The 19537-nt window shown below is 43.5% G+C and overlaps 1 protein-coding gene across 1 annotated transcript in view; it reads left to right on the top strand.

The window, feature by feature from the left end:
* Positions 1–19537, top strand: part of anos1b (anosmin 1b) — a 115194-nt gene that overhangs the window by 53236 nt on the left and 42421 nt on the right. Inside the window, 2 exon segments of the mRNA XM_055645568.1 lie at positions 6994–7056; positions 18096–18303. Coding sequence (XP_055501543.1) covers positions 6994–7056; positions 18096–18303 — 271 coding nt within the window.

A 19537-nucleotide genomic window follows, 5' to 3' on the forward strand; every position in this document is an offset into this window, starting at 1 on the left:
TGCCCATGTGATCTCATGCTATTCAAAGTCAGAAACTTCTAAAGGGACAGGCCTGCTTTTCTACTTTGGTTCTTCCCCACTGGGGCATAATAATGTCAGTGTATTTGCTCTCTTTGTTGTGTGTATATAATATATATAATTTCTCCCAGTAATTTACCAGCCAAATGTTTGTTTGTAGTCCTTGTTCTTTCTGTCATGAAATGTTGAAACTAACAATCTTCAGAGGATGGGCATGGTAGCAAATTGTAACTGTGTAAGTCCCAAAGGTCTTGAAAATTCTTTAACCACTTGTATGGCCAAAAGGAATTGTAGATTTTAAATAATAAAACATTTGCAATACATAAGGGGCTGGGAAAGGCGAAATGATTTCACAGACAAAAGAGGTATCATATTTATGAATTAGGATCTCTGGCTCTCTCTTTCAATAGTTGATATTCAACACACTGGTGTTAGCTGGTTTTAATGCTTCAATTATATTTTGAAGCAGAAAATCATTTTATTCAGGTCATCACTAACATTTTGTTTCCCTCCAGCTGCTTAGCCCCTAATTTCATTCCTTCCTTTCCCATCTCCTCCACGTATCTTATTCATTTGTCTTGGAAGGAACTGCAGATGCTAGTTTACAACGAAAATAGACACAAAATGCTGGAGTAACTCAGCAGTACAGGCAGCATCTCTGAAGAGAAGGAATAGGTGGAGTTCTTCAGACTTCAGAAAAAGGATCTCGACCCGAAAGTCTGAAGAAGGGTCTTGACCCGAAACGTCACCTATTCCTTCTGTCCAGAGATGCTGCCGGTGCTGCTGAACTACTCCAGCATGTTGTGCCTATTTTATTCATTTGCCAGGGTATGAGGCTTGGTTGAGCAAGTTCTGTTCTGCAGTTCGCATTCACCAACCTGGGCACTCTATAGCCACACTGACCTTTTACAAATCAGCAGATCTATTCGAACTGCAAATCAGAGCGGTTCATGAATTGTGACAAGTCCAAAGCCCCACCTCTGGATCACCCTGATTGCATTTGCTGTCAGAAGAGCTTTTCAGCTGTTTGTAAATGTCAGTAGTAATCAAACACATTCAAAGATATTTGGAATAGATCAAAATCATTTTTTGAAACTTTAAAAGTCAGAAGCAAAACTGGATTATGGAGTCATTCAGCACAGCAATAGCCCTGTGGGCCAACTCACCCATGCCGACAGGGTTCCATAGCTGACCAATCGCCTGCACTTGTCCCATTAGAATGGAATACCATGTATCAAAGTGTGGAGTCATGCATGTTGGTAGTGGGAATAAAGACTTTTTTCTAAATGGGGTGAGAATTCATAAATCGGAGGAGCAAAGGGTTTTGGAGTGCTGATGTAGGATTCCGAAAAAGTGAATTTGCAAGTTAAATCGGTAGTAAGGAAAGTAAACTCAATGCTAGCATTTATTTCAAGAGGAATTGAATACAAAAACAGGGTGTAATGCTGATGCTCTAGAAGGCGCTGGTCAGACCGCATTTCGAGTATTGTGAGCAATTTTGGGCCCCATATTTGAGGATGGATGGATTGGCATTGGAGAGGGTCCAGACGAGGTTTACGTGAATGATCCCAGGAATGAGTGGGTTAACATATGATGAGTGTCTGGTAGCACTGGGCCTCTACTCGATGGAGTTTAGAAGGATGATTGAAACTTTGAACTCATTGAAACTTACCAAATAGTGAAGGCCTGGATAGAGTGGATGTGGAGAGGAAATTTCCACTAGTCAGAGAGTCTAGGACCAGAAGTCATAGCCTCAGAATAAAAGGACGTACCTTTAGAAAGGAGATGAGGAATTTCTTCAGTCACAAGTTGATGAATCTATGGGATTCATTACCACAGATGCTGTGAAGGCCAATGCAATGGATATTTTTGAAGGCAGAGATTCTTGATTAGTAAGGGTGTCGGGTTATGGGGAGAAGGCAATACAATGGGGTTGAGGGAAAGATACATCAGTCATGATTGAATGGTGGAGTAAAATTGAAGGGCTAAATGGACTAATTCTGCTCCTATTATTTATGAGATGAACATTGAAGGGAGTAAGAATTATGTAAAAATACGCCTTAGTTAGAAACAGAGATGCTTGATAAATCAGTCAAACTTAAGGTAAGGCTCCAGTCCAAGTCGCTTATTTGTACATCTATTAAAAGAGATATTATATGCTTTGTTACCCCTGCACAAAAATTCAGGAGAAAGTAGAATAGTTCCAGAGGACTGGCTAAAGTGATTTGAGAACATGAGGTAGAATGTGTCCAAGGAACCAGAGACCATGAATGGCAGAAATGGCAAAGATGTTGGAATCCTTGTTCAGTGTGATCGGATTTAAGGGGGCTTCACTCAAACTTTAATATTTTGATCACAACATGTCAAAGACATATATTGCAATGAACAAATTACTTCAATCATTTTGCACCATCAAAGTTCACAGTTTTTTTAAATTTATGCATTTAATTATATCTTGCTCGAATTACAACTTCATTAATCATTCTGCTCTGCACCTTGTAACCTAGGACCATCAGCAACAGCAATACACAGTGTTAATTCCATCCACCCTGCATCACATTTTCACACACTTCCACGGCAACCCGTTATGCAGCCAGCCTGTGACTGGCATAGAAATGGGTCGTTTAAGGTCTAGTGATCTTCTCTGCACAAAGCTTGACAAATACGTGATAATCACAATGAACCTCTATAGCTCCCATTGGAAAATGCAAATGTTCCATATTCTTGGTGTAAATCACTTTAGATTATTCAAATGTCTGTTTTGAATAATTTCACAATCTTCTGCAGGTATCTTCAAAGATGTTAATAACAAACAAAATAACAGTACAACACATCAAAATAGTGAAATCTAATTTCTGATCAGTTGTACATGGCCGTCCGAAGGGGGGGGTGAGTTGGGTGCGGTCGCACCCCCCCTTTATTTTCCAGAGTAAGAAAAAATCCTGAGGTAAAAAAAAGCACAATCAGCGTTTCCACTTTGACGAAAATTACCAGAAATTCTGGTTCCGGCCCGCTGGATGATTTGGGGGGTGGGGGTGGGGGGGGAAATTGTGACCATCCGCGCGTGCGCAGTTGTGGGGAATCCAGTGATGCTAAATGATGCTGTGTCTCCGCGCGTGCGCAGTGGACCGGGCGGGATCAGATCACCATTTACACTCCACACAATCAGAGATCACCTCGACGCCTCGTGTCTACTCTGGGTAAGTAGTGTAATATTGTGTTGTGGGAGGGGGAGTCTGTTTTTTATCCTGGGTGGCAAACTACCTGTGAGGGGTCCAATCCGGCCCACGGGTGATTTGGAAAAAAGAGTGCCCGTTTCTCCGGGCCCGGAGGGGGTCTGCGGTGTCTGTCCGCCTGGTTCACCGCCTCCATTGCTGCTGGTCATCCTGGTGGCCAGGAGACCGTTCTCCCGTCGACCATCAGGAGCGGGAGACCGTTCTCCCGTCGACCATCAGGAGCGGGTACGACTGAATCTGAACCCAGTCCTGGCAGCGGCCGTGACCTGATACCAGACGTCGCTCCGGCTGGGCCCTCGCCTCCCCCGCCACCGGGCCCATGCCCTCGCCTCCCCGTCCCCCCACGCCATCGCGGGCCCACGCCTTGGGTTTAGACTCTCTGTTACCTGCTGCGAGAGGCAAGAAGAGTGTTTAATTGTATATGCACCAAACAACACTGCAATTAAATCATTACTTGCCACAGCAAGCACAGTATTCATAGATAACACAATATCCATTCATATAACCATGATCTATTCATAGATAGATCTATTCATAGATAACAAAAAAACAGTAGCGGTAGAGTTGCAGCCTCACAGACCCGAGTTCGATCCTGATTACGGGTGCTGTCTGTGTGGAGTTTGTACGTCGTCCCTGGGACCGTGTGGATTTTCACCGGGTGCTCCGGTTTCCTCCCACACTCCAATGACTTGTAGGTTAATTGTCTTTGGTAAGTTGTAAAATTGTCCCCAGTGTATAGGATAGTGCTAATGCACGGGGTGATCGCTGGTCAGCATGGACTCGGTGGGCCAAAGAACCTGTTTCTGCACTGTATCTCTAAAGTTTAAAAAGCCCCAAAGTCCTTAGTGCAACCAAGACGGTTCATAGTTCATAGTTTAGTTAGTGTTAGTAGTATTCAAGAGGTCGATGTTGTTGGGTAGGAGCTGAAGAAGTGTCTCAACCCGAAAAGTCACCCATTCCTTCTCTCCAGAAATGGTGCCTGTCCCGCTGAGTTACTCCAGCATTTTATGTCTACCTTCGAGTTTAAAAAAAACCCAGCATCTGCAGTTCTTACCTACAGAGCTTGTTTAGTTTAATTTAGAGATACAACGTGGAATCAGGCCCTTCGGCCCACCAAGTACGCGCCGACCAGCAACCCCTGCACACTACCACTGTCCCACACACACCAGGGACAATTTACAATTATACCAAGCCAATTAACCTACGACTTTTCGCCAATTAGGTCGCCCAAGTGGGACAGCCCCTTTAGAAGAAACATGGGCTTGATAGAGTTACAGAAAACAATGTACCTTATAATCCATCTACAACCCCTAAAGGACATTTTGTAAAAGTAGTTCCAAATGAGAAGTATTACTTCATTTTTTTGTGTCCTTACAGTAACTGGTCTTCAAATTTAGGACATTTTCTTATAGTTCCTAAGATAGATTCACCTTATGATGGCTAAAACTGAGGCAAGCTTATTTTTGCCCTCTGGCAGCCACCATTCCTTGATACTGTATAAGATTGTTATAACATTTTAGCAAATAATTTGATAGTCAAATTTTTAATCCCATCTTTTCTCTATGTTTATTCCAACTCTTTATTTTTAATATGGCTGAAACGTTGGAACTTCAAAGATCTTTTCCCAAATCCTATGACTACCTGGGCCATCAATCTTGAAAACTTAAGTAACAGTTGTAAATTACCAAAGGCAGATTTGTGGTATCTAGGTGATTAGCTACTATCTAGCTCATGGATATTGAGCCTCTGTTCTTTATACAAATCAGTGGAAAAACAATTTGAATGAATGCATTTTTCATGACCTTGCAGATATTGAAGTATGAACATTCTCCATTGGAAAATCAACTGAGAATGAAGTTGCTGAATGCAAAGTTCCACCGAAAAATAAGGCCAGTGAACAGATAACGATTTGTCACTTGTGATTAATCAGCTTCTGTGTTGTGCTTTAAAATCGGCATGGAAATAGTTCAAACTGCATCACGGAAACACTTCTGTTTGTGAGCTGTGTGGAGATGCCCAATACCTCCAGAGCTCAGCTTCATGGTGCACACAATCTTCAGATTAGAGTTAAATTAGTGGTTGTTGGGTGAAGTTTCTGTAAATTGGTATTGGCATGTATATCCCCTGCTTCAACCCGTATTTGATGGATAGGGGAAATGTATTAAATTCAAGACTGTTGAATATCACGCACACGTTTTGTAATGCTACTCCTGGAAATCTCAGTAATAAATGTTTTTTAATGAAAGGTGTTATATTATGTAATGCTCACAATTTTATTACACCATGGAGCTACAATTGACATGACCTGTTCCTTAAAGTAAAATAATATTACTGATGCTTATATATGACATCTGGAGGTCAATTGAGGGTTAATTGTTGTTGTTGAACAAAGTTTACGCACTGGCTGTTGCTTGAAAATTTCCAGGGCCAGATCGGAAGACTCCATCATGAAGCAACTGATTTTCTTTTCCTTTGTTTCAAAGATTTGACAGTGCGTAATTTCCCCAAATGTGTTTTGTGCGAGTACTTGCAAAGTCCAGAATGCTTGGGACAACACGCTTATATTCTTCACCTTTCTGGTGTCACTGGCCTCAACTCCATAGAACCCACATGAAGCAAAAAGTGAATATGTATTAATCGGGATGCTAGATGATTGAACAAATGTTATGTCTGCGTTGTTCTTGGTCTAAAACTGCCAGTGAGACGTTAAAAAGGAATGTTATTGTCTTCTGCTCATTGAATAAATATTATATTTCATGCACAAGAATTATATCAAATGCACAATAAGTGGAAAATATTTGGTAAACTTGCAGCAACTCCCACCAATGCAATGTCCTGACACTGTTAATAAGTTAGTGCAAGATATCCATTTAAACTTTTATTACATTTTAAATATGATGTTGTTAGATTGTATTCTCATCTGTAATCCAGAGGTCCCAAAGACATTATTTTTTATAGATTTAAAAAAAAGTTCTTTAGGACTGCTTGACGAAACAAGATTACACATATTACACACATTAGATTTCATTTTATTTTGATAAGTAGTTTGATTTAGGACCTTTGATGGTCTGCTTCTTCCAAAGTCTAAATATGTGGCAGATGGGCTGCTTTGATAATGCAAAGCAGATGTCCATCTTATAAAACCTTGAAAAATTAGTCCAAATGGTTCTTTTGCACCAAACAGGTTCGATCATTCAGTTCCTCAGAACATATTGTAAATATTAAAGTTCAAATCAGAAAACATTTGCTTTATGTCACTTTGAACACGTGAACAATGAGGTTGATAGAAATGTTTTAGGACTGGAGAATGAAAAGGGTGAATTGTTTCATCAAAAGTGGCAAGATACTTCCATTCATGTCCCTTCGTTCCAAATGTTAGCTTCTTGATTTGTTCAGGATCAACTCTCGTGGGATTTGCACTATGTTAAGTGCAGAATTTGATCCGTTTTTTTCCGATTGTGACTAAAAGGAATATTGTTCGAACTGGTCCAATGTATGTGTTGCATTATGCGGTGAGATAAGCAGCATGTGCACTGTATTGTCAATTTGTAACCAGCTTGGTGATGACTTAAAAGGCTGTCGTGCTATTTGGGATATTCCGTGTCATATGTTCATTTTGCAGTGAGATAATAAGGAGAATTAGTTGAGAAACTGAAGAAAAAGATACTAAACAACTTTAGGGGGTTCACTGTGGTAAAATTAGTAAACTAACTGCTCATTTTGTTTTCCTTTATTACAGTGTCTACAACCTTGCAAGGTGTTGTGGGATACCAACAAAAATCAATGTCAGCAACAGTGTGAGGTAGGAAAACATTTAATAGAGAATTTACAATCGATTCTGTTTACTGTGGAAAAGTAACTGACCATTCTAATGATAAGCCCTTGTTCAAATGGGTTTATTACAAACAGAAAATAATAAAATGTTTAACTCCTGTAATGTTCATTCATATTTTTGCTTTATTTTATAAGCTTTGGCCTCCTGAGGCCCTGTAAATAGAAAGTCAAGACCACATTAAGGATAGGGAAATACTATTTGTTTTGTCAAGACAATAGAATACTTCCCTTGTCAAGGAAAACTGAGAAGGAACATTAAAGGGCCTGTCCCACTTTCCCGAGTGCTCTACCGAATTGAAAGGACCTTAAAAAAAAATCATCAAGATTTTTGTGATCCACGAAAGTTGCAATTTTTCTCCTCCCGACTACCTTTTTACTCGTGGACTTTTTTGTTATGCTGGAAAAACATCCCGACTTACCTGATGCCCCGAGTACCTACGGCTGGCATAACGAGCCGCTACGATATATGTACGGACTCCCATGGTCTCCCACGGACTCACTACGGACATTCTCTGAGTTTGAATCAAGGGGAAAACTCGGGAGAATTCGTGAGTAACTTGGGAAAGTGGGACAGGTCCTTAATTGAGTGCACAGTGAGAGCAGGAACCGGCCCCCAGTGAAAGAGAAACATCACTTGATGAATCCGATGCCCAACCATAGATTTCAGAATTGTCACATAGTGGATTATCCAAGTCATAGTCATAGAGTCATAGGGTGTGGAAACAGGCCCTTCGGCCCAACTTGCCCACACTGGCCAACATGTCCCATCTACACTGGTCCCACCTGCCTGCATTTGGTCCATATCCCTCCAAACCTGTCCTATCCATGTACCTGTCTAACTGTTTCTTAAACGTTGGGATAGTCTCAGCCTTAACTACCTCCTCTGGCAGCTCGTTCCATACACCCACCTCCCTTTGGGTGAAAATGTTACTGCTCAGATTCCTATTAAATCTCTTCCCCTTCACCTTAAACCTATGTCCTATGGTCCTCGATTCTCATAGACTACCCATCTACCCAATCTATTCCTCACATGATTTTATACACCTCAATAAGATCACCCCGCATCCTCCTGCACTCCAAGGAACAGAGTCCCAGCTGGATCAACCTCGCCATATAGCTCAAACCCTCTAGCCCAGGCAAGATCCTGTAAATCTTCTCTGTACCCTTTCCAATCTTACCGTATGTGCAAAACTGTGTTATAGGTTAAACAATTTTCAACTGCACAGCATTTTTTTTTAATATCTGAAGCAGTGTGAACAAATTTCTTGACCCACATTTTATTTATTTTATAATAGATTTATAATTAAATGTGAGTTACATCCAATGCATTATTAGCCTCCTGACAACAGCTTCATTCACTGTGGACTTCTCGTGAACCGTTACCAAATCCAGACAATCTCTTTTCTCTTTTCTTTGCTAATGAATGCCCTCTAATTGTACATGCACAGAGAATTTACCACCATTCAAGCATGTAGCTGGTATTCTGGGTTCTTGGCAACCAGTAACTGGAATGATGCTGTCTGCATACAAAGGTTTCTCATATCTTCAGACATGTTTGTATTCTGAGGATACTTTGCATTTGACTCCAGTAAAATGTTTACAATGAGAACAACACATACCTTCAAGTCAAAGCCGGGTCAGACACATTCAAGAAGAATGGTCAACCGCAGGTCACCATGCAACGTGCTAAACCTAAAACAACTATTTACCTACACTGGGGAGGTGAAGGTCACATTAGACATCTCCACTTGCTTTTGATTAATCTGTCGAGTTGCTAGACAGCGAGTTCTTTGAATTTCTTCATTCATAGGTTTGCAAACTGCAGTCTAAAGGGGTTTTGTTTTGGATGAAGTGGAGTGCATGGTGATGCCAGTGTTCACAAGGTAATAAAAGTATAAAACAGAATATCAATGCACCAGATCGCTAGGGCATATGATGCCACTCATTGTGACAAGGAGAGAGTGAGGTAAAAGGAATATCATTTGTCCCCATCAACTGCCCAGTTACCCAATTGCAGCATTCAATTTCCAAGGACATTAAGTTAAAAACAAAGTGATGCCATATGTTGAATGTACCTTTGTTATCTTTTTTCCAATTCTCTTTTCAAATAAAAAACTCTGTCTGTTAGTTTCTTTCACATCCCAAACCAAATATTTATTTGCTTGATTCACATAGACATTTTGTAATTCATTAATATAGTGCAAATAAAATTAAAAGTATTTCATTTGAACACTTTCAATTGAACATTAATGGTTAGAACATTGAATTCTCCAATTTTGGGTAACTAACCTATAGGGAGGTTGCACGTAAGGTCGAAGAGCGTAACGCACGGATCCTTCTGGAGCTCAATCCTTCTGGAGTACAAGGCAGCTTCCGGCATACACCAGTAACACATGAAACACGTACGTTCTTACCTGTTAAAAACTTCCAAAATGGTCAATTTTTGCACTGTTAAAAATTGTGGAAATAGGGGTAACCGTGAGAGAAAACGGACAAAATCACTGCTGCTCACAGACTTGCGAAAGAGCAGCCTGTTGGGGGATTGAGGGCATGTCCCGGCCCACGATTGCTCGGGGTTGGAGGGAGACTGAGCGCTCTAAACCCGAGCACCAAGGTGTAAGCAGCCGAAGGAGCGGATCTCTAGGGACAGCCCCCACTCTCCCCCCGGGGTCGGCAGCGCCCACACATGGGGCCGGGAGGAGCGGGGCCACGGCTCCGGGCAGCAGACACACAGGGCCGGCCATAAACCCAGCAACGTCCCATCAGCTGACACCGGACCCCGACCCACACACGGTGTGATTCACCCCCGACCCACACACTGGGTGATTCACCCCCCCCAACCCCCCACATGGGGGGGCAGACGGCCTGGGGTCTGCGAGTGTGGAACCAGTCAGCGTGGAGTCCGGATGCTGGGCCAGAAGACGGGCCCGCTATGCTGGCAGCCATAGTAAGTGCTTACCTGACGTTCACCGCTTGTACTCCAGAAGGCATTGTGGCAACAGTACAGATCACGGGTCGTGACCTCGACCCTGACCCCGTGCAACCTCCATATAAACGGGGTGATCCCCCCCCCCCCCCCCCCCCCCCCCCCCTTTTAATTAATTTAATTTTTTTTAATCACCCCCTCCCATCCCTGTACCCCACCTGGATTCATTTCTCCCCTTTTCTGCCTCCCTCTACCCCTTTCATCTCTATTCCTTCCTTTGGCTTCACAACTTGCACTTCTATCCTTATCTCGGATTCTCCTTTTCTAATTGAAAAGCTCAAATCTCTCTAGTTTCAAACTCTTTGACCAGGCTATAGATTTTCCAAATTGTTCAGTGTCCAAAGTGGGATGTAGTATTTAGTAACTATCCCACAGAATTGTGCAATTTGTTCAAAGCACTTCCTTCGACTTCCATTCCACTATTTTGACTATTTAGCGCCGGTAGGCGGCGCGGCTCTGGCCAGCAGCGGCCTCTGCAGCCTGTCCGCGTTTTTATTATTTTTTGTCTGTGTTTCTGTGTAGTTTTTGTTATTTTATGTTGGGGTGTGTGTGTCGGGGTGGGGGGGGTGGGGGTGGGTGGGAGGGGGGGGAAACTTTTTGAACCTCTCCCTGCACTGGAGACCCGACCTTTTCTCGTCGGGTCTCAGGTGTCGTTGAGGCCGTAACGAGGAGCGGCCTCCAACAGGAAGAGACCGGGGACTCAGGTGTCGACTCACCTCACCGTCGCGGAGCTGGCCGGGTCCGGAGCAGTGGAGGAGCACTGCTGCTGCTGGTGCTGCTGCTGCTGCTGCTGCTGCTGCTGCCGGAGAGTCGGAGGCTCCAACGACAGGTCTGTGGACGACGGCGCCGAGCCCACGGCTCCCTGGAGGGAGACCGCTTTTTGGGGCTTCTGCGGCGGCGACTTCTCCCGCCCGAGTTGCGGGGTTGAAGAGCTCCTGGAGCGGGGCCTACATTACTGCCCTGCGCGGCTGGAATGGCCGCGGACTCTGCGAGCGCACACCGGGGGCACCAACATCAAGACCCGGTGTGCGACCTCGCACCCCCCGGCGTGGCTTTAATGGCCGCGGGACAATCGCCATCGCCAGCCGGGGGCTATGACTTTGACTCTGACATCGGGGGGGGGAGAGTGCAGTGGAGAGAGAAGTTTATTTGGCCTCCATCACAGTTATGTGATGGATGTTTATGTTAAATGTAATTATGTTGTGTCTGGGGTCTATTTGTGTGTTATGTATGGCTGCAGAAACGGCATTTCGTTTGGACCTCCAGGGGTCCAAATGACAAATAAATTGATTCTGATTCTGATTCTGATTAGTTTGACATTCTGTTGATTTGTTTAATGAATCATAAGCCTGTTTGGACACATTGAACAGGAGTCAACCTCTACTTTCATCTGTAACTTTTTATAAAGCAAGTTCCAACATGGTATCCGAGCATTTGTCCCGCCCAATGGAGTCTTGCTTCATAAACAAATAGTTGTAATTGCAAAAACTCAACATGTTTTTCTTTTCTCCATCTATCTATCCAACCTCAACCAATAACCTTGAAAATGGATCCTTTAGATTACTAACTAAGGTGGAGTTATCTTCTAAATCTCTTCATTTTTTTAAATCTTTGCCCTTAGAAGCCACCTCTCTCTCCCCTTCCAGCCCTGTACCCCTCCCCCTCCCCCTCCCCCACCTCTTTCCCAGCACCCTGAGCACAACTGAATTAAAATCATCAAGACCTTTGATAAGGTTCCATATGGTAGGCTTCTCAGGAATGATTTGAATGAGTATGTACAAGGCATGATTAGTAAGTTTGCAGTTTACACAAAATTGTAGGTGATATCATAGACAGCGATGGTGGTTTTAAAAAATGACAGCAGGATTTTGATCAGGTAGCCAAGTGAGCTGAGGAATGAATAATGGAGTTTAGTGTGAGGTGTTACATTTTGGAAAGCAAAGCATGGCAGGACCTTCACAGTGAATGGAAATGCCCGGAGGGGGGTGGGGTTGTCGAGCAAAGGGGTCTAAGGGTGCAGGTACGTGGTCCCTTGAAAGGTAGATAGGCTGGTAAAGAAGGCTTTTCATACATTGGCCTTCATCAGTCAGGGCATTGAGTATAGAAATTGGAACGTTATGTTGCAGTCACACAAGGAGTTGCTGGGGCTGCATTTGGAGTATTGTGTTCAGTTTCAGTCACCCTGCTAGAGGAAGGATGTCATTAGGCTGAAAAGAGTACAGACAAGATTTATGAGGATGTTGCCAGGACCCGGAAGATTGAGCTATCTGAAGAAGTTGGGCAGGCTAGAACTTTATTCCTTGGAGTGTAGAAGGATGATGATCTTGACCGCTTTTGGCTTACTGTGCTGTGATTTCTGAGAGAACGCCGCCACCTACGGCCGTGATTTTTGGCCACCTCGCTCAGAGCCCCCCTCCGCCTTCCTGAACCAGAGGATTTTTCCCATCGATGGAAAATCAGAGAGATATTAATGTTTTTTTTTAAATTGCCATTCTCTCTGCTGCCCCTGCTGGAGGGAGGGGGAGGGACTATAAAACCAGGAAGTGGTGTGCCTCACTCAGTCTCTGCAAGATGGAAGAAGCCAGAGGGTCACGTCTCTCTGAGCTCTGAATAACACTGAACACGTGTCTACTCAACTGTGAGTGCCCTTAATGTGGTTTGAAAATGAAAATATGGTTGGTTTGAAGTAAAAAGGCACTGCCTACAAATGGTTGTTTGGGGGGTTTGGGTTGAAGTAAAAAGGCAATGCCTGCAAACTGTTGTTTGGGGGGTTTGGGTTGAAGTGAAAAGGCACTGCCTGCAAATGGTTGTTTGGGGGGTTTGGGTTGAAGTGAAAAGCGGGTCCCACTTAGTCTAGTAGTGTATAAAATCATGGGGGGAATAGATAGGGTGAATGTACACAGTTTTTTACTCAAAGTAGGGGATTTAAAAAAAACAGAGGAGCTAATTTTAAGGTGAGAGGGGAAAGATTTAATAACAACCTGAGGGGCAAGTTTTTAACTCAGATGGTGGTGGGTATATGGAATGAGCTGCAGACGAGGTAGTTGAAGCAGGTACTATAATAACAGCATTTAAAATACTCTTGGACAGATACATGGATAGTAAAGGTTTACAAACACAGTCAAATGGGGCTAGTTGTCATGGAAGAGGATGCCTGTTTTCCTGCTAAATGATTCTCTATATGAAGCTACTTTAAGGGACATAAAATAGTCTTCCATACTATTCTAAATCCGATGTCACAACTCAGCCACGCCAGATATGAATGGCAGATTTCTTATCCTCAATAACCTGAGAAGGACTTTCAGAATTTAAAGGATTATATGGCTGTCTTTAACACTGTTGATATCCCCTTTGATTTTGGATTTTATCCTTTTATTTCTTACATTCTTCCTGTTTGCTTCCTTTTATGGCTTAACTTTGCTCAGGTGCTACTTTGTGTTATTACTTCACTTTTATTCCCTTTGAACTCAGGTTGTCCCATTTAAGGTATTATCACAGGTGCTCACCTTTCGATTTAGCTTTCCTCCATCATCTCTCTTAAATTGGCTGTAACTTTGTTTGAGCTACACTTCGTTCTCTTTGAAGTTTCACCTCATCAATTTAAACTTGCCTGACCAAAACTGGGCTTTGTTTAGCAGTGGATCAGCAAAGTCTTCTTTCAACAATTCACACAAGCAACATTTTATCAGTTCCCAATCCTCGAAATGTACTTCTGCCATGATCCCAGTGTCTGATGATGATTCATGCTTTTGAAAGTTCGCAAAGCCGTTCTGAGCAGGTTGGTTGATTAGAATTCAAGTGTTTCTATTGAGAACCCATATTGTCAACTTACAAACATTTTCTGATTCTAAGTGTGCCTGAATGTTCACTGCACTGAAAAAAACTCCAGTTAATATTATCACATCAGGAGCAAGAAATGGCAATTTAGCATTTATCCCACCTAGCTTTACTTGTGAGCCATAACAATTATTGTGTGGTAATGATATGCACTAAATCATAGTAAAAAGCAACACATTTGATCGCAGCAATTGACTTTTAAACTGTCAAAATGTGTTTCTGGTTATTGTGCCTTAACTGGTACCCAATAATTGAAATGGGAAGATATAGAGCACTTGGAAGACAAATGAGACTGATATATGTATCTCTGTTTCTTCTTCCAACCATGAAAAAAAAACAAGTTCTATCCAAAATATAGCAGATCCATTTTCCCTAGCCCACTCTCCACAAATTAATTACTGCTCAGTGCCTTTATTCCAACAGCTATGGCTAATCATTCAGTTACTATGCACCTGCTTTCTGGAATTTGTATTCAGAACAACTGAAACTTTCAATTGCCTTCAAGCAGTTGTTTCATAAGTCATTTTGCACCGGTTAATACCAAGGATAAGCACAAAATGCTGGAGTAACTAACTCAACTCCAGGCAGCATCTCTGGAGAAGTGGAGTAGGTGATGTTTCAGGGCGAGATCCTTCAGACTGAGAGTCACGGGAGAGGGAAACTCGAGGTATGAAAAGGTACAAAGAACAAATGAATGAAAGGTATGAAAGGACAAATCAGAGGTACAGTTCAGTCATTCTTACACAGTGGCAATGTGCTTTAACATACTTGAGAATGTTTGCAAAAAATCTATAATCTCATTTAGTTTTTTGTTATTCTTGTTAAGCATTAATTTTAAATAGGATGTAACGTTTTTGATATATTTCCAGCTAGTTCTGCCGTTGGGAAATCATATAAATACAATACTATTTTCAGCAAATAACCTTGCCATTGAGCATTTGTGAGGAACATCCTGATAGTCTGATGATATTTCAACAATAGTATAGTTATTGATTAAATAAAAGTTAAAAGTAGAATAAATGTGAGGTTATCCACTTTGGTGGCAACGATAGGTAGGCAGATTATTATCTGAACGGTATCAGGTTCGGAAAAGGGGAAGTACAACGATATCGGGTGTCTTTGTTCATCAGTCACTGAAAGTAAGCACGCAGGTACAGCAGGCAGTGTAGAAAGCTAATGGCATGTTGGCCTTCAAAACAAGAGGAGTTGAGTAGAGGAGTAAAGAGGTCCTAATGCAGTTGAACTGGCCATGGTGAGACCACATTTGGAGTAGTGTGTGCAGTTTTGGTCTCCAAATTTGAGGAAGGACATTCTTGCTATTGATGGAGTGCAGCATAGGTTCACGAGATTAATTTCTAACGGGACTGTCATATGTTGAAAGAATGGAGCAATTGGGCTTGTATACACTGGAATTTAGAAGGATGAGAGGAGATCTTATTGAAACATCTCAGATTATTAATGGATTGGACTTGCTTGAGGCAGGAAACATTTTTCCGATGTTGGGAGAGTCCAGAACTAGGGGCCACAGTTTAAGAATAAGGTGTAGGCCATTGAGAATGGAGATGAGGAAAAACATTTTCACCCAGGGAGTTGTGAATCTGTGGAATTCTCTGTCTCAGAAGGCAGTGGAGGCTGATTCTCTGGATAGTTTCAAGAGAGAGTTAGATAGAGCTCTGAAAGATAGCAAAGGGATATGGAGAGAAAGCAGGAACGGGGTACTGATTGTGAATGATCAGCCATGAGCACAGTGCTGGCTCGAAGGGTCGAATGGCCTACTCCTGCACCTATTGTCTATTGTTGATAAATCCATCGACATGAAGATGCACAAAATGTGTGGTAGGTCAGCAAATGTTTCACCCATGATAGAGAATTCCATGTACATTTAGCAAGTGCAAAAAGCTTTCCTCATTTTCTTAGATGTTGAGAAGGGAACTGATATCAGCAGAGTTGTGAAGTGTCAGTCAGACGGAAGGTAGGATTTTGAGGATAAGTGGACTTGCTGTGAGAGTGTGGGGTGGTGACAAAGTTGCATTTGGAAGACAGTGGGATAAAGTTGATTCCCAATGGCAACCTACAGTGAGGCATACATTTTTAACTTAAAGGCAAGTCGTCAACTTTATTTGTCACATAGACATCCAAGATATACAGTGAAATGAAAGTGGCAATCCCTGCGGGATTGTGCAAAACAACAGAACAGGACAGAACCAGTATTTACATTTTTTAAAAAAAGACACAACAGTAATTATGGCCCGGTGAGATCAGAGTTTACAGTCCTGATGGCCTGTGGGTAGAAACTCCGTCTCATCCTCTCTGTTTTCACAGCGTGACAGCGGAGGCGCTTGCCTGACCGTAGCAGCTGGAACAGTCCGTTGCTGGGGTGGTAGGGGTCCTTCATGATCTTGCTGGCTCTGGATCTGCACCTCCTGGTGTATAGGGCCTGCAGGGGCCTTCCTGTCCTGGGCAGAGCTGTGGCCAAACCAGATCAAGCTGTTTCTGGTCAGGATACTTTCTACTGCATCAGAGTAGAAGGATTGAAGGATCCTCAGAGAGACTCTGAATTTCCTCAGCTGCCTGAGGTGGTAAAGGCGCTGCCTTGCCTTTCTCACCAGTGCGGCAGTGTGTGTTGTCCATGTCAGATCCTCTGTGATGTGGACTCCCAGGTATTTAAAGCTGCTCACCCTATCCACAATAGTCCCATTTATCCCCGTGTACGTCCTCGGTTGTTGTGCCCTTCTAAAGTCCACAATCAGCTCCTTAGTTTTAGTGACATTCAGGAGGAGGCTGTTGTTCTGACACCAGAGTGCCAGGTCAGCCACCTCCTCCAGGTAGGCCTTCTCATCGTTATTGGAGGTCAGAACCACCACCACTGTGTCATCAGCAAACTTGATGTGTACCTGGTGTAGATCTGTACCTGGTGCCCAGTGCCAATCTTGAGCCAATTGCAGACAACTCCTGTTTGAGTATCACTGAAACAGATCTCATCTTTATAGGTAAGGTTTACGTCTGCAATACTGGTCTACACGTGCATTGATGAACCTGCGGAAATTGCATTCAAGCATGTACTGGTCTAGGACCAGAAGGCACAGCCTCAGAATAAAAGGATAAGAATAGGAATACTTTATTGCCACGTGTGTCTAGGCACAATGAGGTTCTTTGCTTATACACACAATGCACACAAAGAGCAGCCACCTATGGCACTGACAAAGTTACAGAGCACGCCAGCTCCCCTTTTTGTGTGCCCCGCCCCCCCCCCTGGCCCAACAGTTCCCCCACGCCGGGTCCCCATTGTCCTTTGTCCCCCCCTGTATTGTCCATGGTTCTCTCCCCCTCCCCCCTCACGTGGTCCCCCCCCACACTGGGTCCTCCACTGTTCTTACCCTCACGACAGTCCCCCACGCTCTCATCACCCGTCGACTGCGTGTCGACCCACGAGGCATCGCCATTGCAAGGCGTCACTACCGCCGAGGCACGGTCATTGTGAGGCTTCACCGCTGCTGCCGCTGTTGATGCCCCACTTCATGCCTCCGTGGTGCCGATCCGGGCCCCAGCCGCGGGCTCCGTTGCCCGCTCTGCCGACACAGACTCCGACCCACTAGGCCCTGGCTGGGCCCCGACCCCGGCTTCTACGCAGCGATCCGGGAGCCTTGATAAACGCCTCCGGCTGCGTTCCCAGTTCACAGCCGTGGGGCCCATCGGGAAGCCTTTTGGCTGCGCACCCCTTTGGGAAGTACTTTTAAAAAGCAAACGAGGAGGAATTTACAGCCAGAGGGTGGTGAATCGATGGAATTCATTTTACCACAGATGGCTGTGGAGGCCAAATCATTTGGTATTTTTAAAGTGGAGATTGACGGGTTCTTGGTGAGTAAAGATGTCAAAGGTTACGGGGAGAAGACGGGAGAATGGGGTTGAGAACGAAGTATAGATCAGCCATGATTGAATGGTGGAGTAGACGCAGTGGCCCAAATGGCCTAATTCTGCTCCTATGACATGAACTTATTATGTACCACAAGCAACTGAATCTCGCTGTCTTTTACCTTCGTACCTCCCTGATTTAATGCCATCTACACACGGAGCAACTAAATTGTGTATTTTATTTTTGCTGCATTAAACAAGTAATCAACCTAGAATAATCTTTTAAGGTGCCTTTTTAATTCAGCGGATTGCATCTTGTTTCTGTGTTATAGAAGCACCATGAATGTTTGACCAGCTGTGAGTTTTTGAGATCCATTCAAACGGTGAAGCAAGGGAATTGTCCTGCGCCCCAGAGAGCCTCCGGCTTTGCTGCAGCTTGTATCCAAAGCTGCAACGTAGATACTGAGTGCCCCAGTATCAGGAAGTGTTGTCCTAATGGTTGTGGTCAAACTTGCCAAACACCAGCAAATATGTTCAAAGGTAAGAATATTACAGTTACATGTGATAAAGTCGTTGTATTTTAGTTTTAGAGATGTAGCATGGAAACAGGCCCTTCAGCCTGCCGAGTCCATGCTGCCCATCGATCACCCATTCACACTAGTTCTGTTATCCCACTTTCTCATTCATTGTCTGCACACTAGGGGCAATTTATAGAGGCCAATTAACCTACAAACCCACACGCCTTTGGTATGTGGGAGTAAATCGAAGCACCTGGAGGAAACCCAAACGGTCACGGGGAGAATATTCAAACTCTGCACAGACAGCACCCAAGGTCAGGATCGAACCTGTGTTTCTGGTGCTGTGAGACAGGAGCACTAGGCACTGGCACTGTGAAACTGGGTGGCATGGTGCAGCGGTAAAGTTGCTGCCTTGCGACACCAGAGACCCGGGTTTGATCATGACTGCAGGTGCTGTCTGTACGTTCTCCCCCATGCCTTACGTGGGTTTTCTCCGGAGCTCCAGTTACCTCCCACACTCCAAAGACGTACAGGTTTCTAGGCTAATTGGCTTCAGTAAAATTGTAAATTGTCCCCCTAGTGTGAGTTGGATAGTGTTCGTGTGCAGGGATCACTGGTCAGCACGGACTTGGTGGGCCGAAGGGCTTGTTACCGCACTGTATCTCTAAACTAAACATAACTAAACTATCAGCTGCTGCTTAGTCCTTTATGTCCTTAGTCCTTTGTGAACTTTTATTTATTTTGGTGGCTATACCTTCCACTGAAAATAATGCAGACATATGCTGTATATATATTTCCCTCCTGTAATGTAAAGTTTTGTTTTTACAAAGATGAGTTGGAATGAAATCATTACCCAAATTTAGACTAAAAATTAAAATTGAATTGGAGAAATTTGGTCCTTCTAAAAATCTACATTTAGGCAGAGAAAAACTCTTTAAGCAGGGTGGGCGCGATATTTAAGAGCACATGTAGCATGTGGACTATGTTTTGTTGGGTTAGATGGTGCTTGGTAGAATCCACTGATTCAGAATATATGATACATGTGGACTGCAATGTAATGTTTCATGAGTCTTTTAATCAACCAGACTGTACACTTGCATCCGCTACCTCTTAAATAGAAGTCCACTTTTTTTCTTTTTTTCCTATTTTTGAATATCTGTTTTGGATCAGTAAAATGGGACTATGGATGAGATTAGTTTACTTTAGAGATACAGTACGGAAACTATCCCTTCCGCCCACCAAGTCCACGACGGCCA

This window comes from Leucoraja erinacea, chromosome 14 (assembly GCF_028641065.1).
Source record: "Leucoraja erinacea ecotype New England chromosome 14, Leri_hhj_1, whole genome shotgun sequence".
In the NCBI taxonomy this organism is placed as follows: Eukaryota; Metazoa; Chordata; class Chondrichthyes; order Rajiformes; family Rajidae; genus Leucoraja; species Leucoraja erinaceus.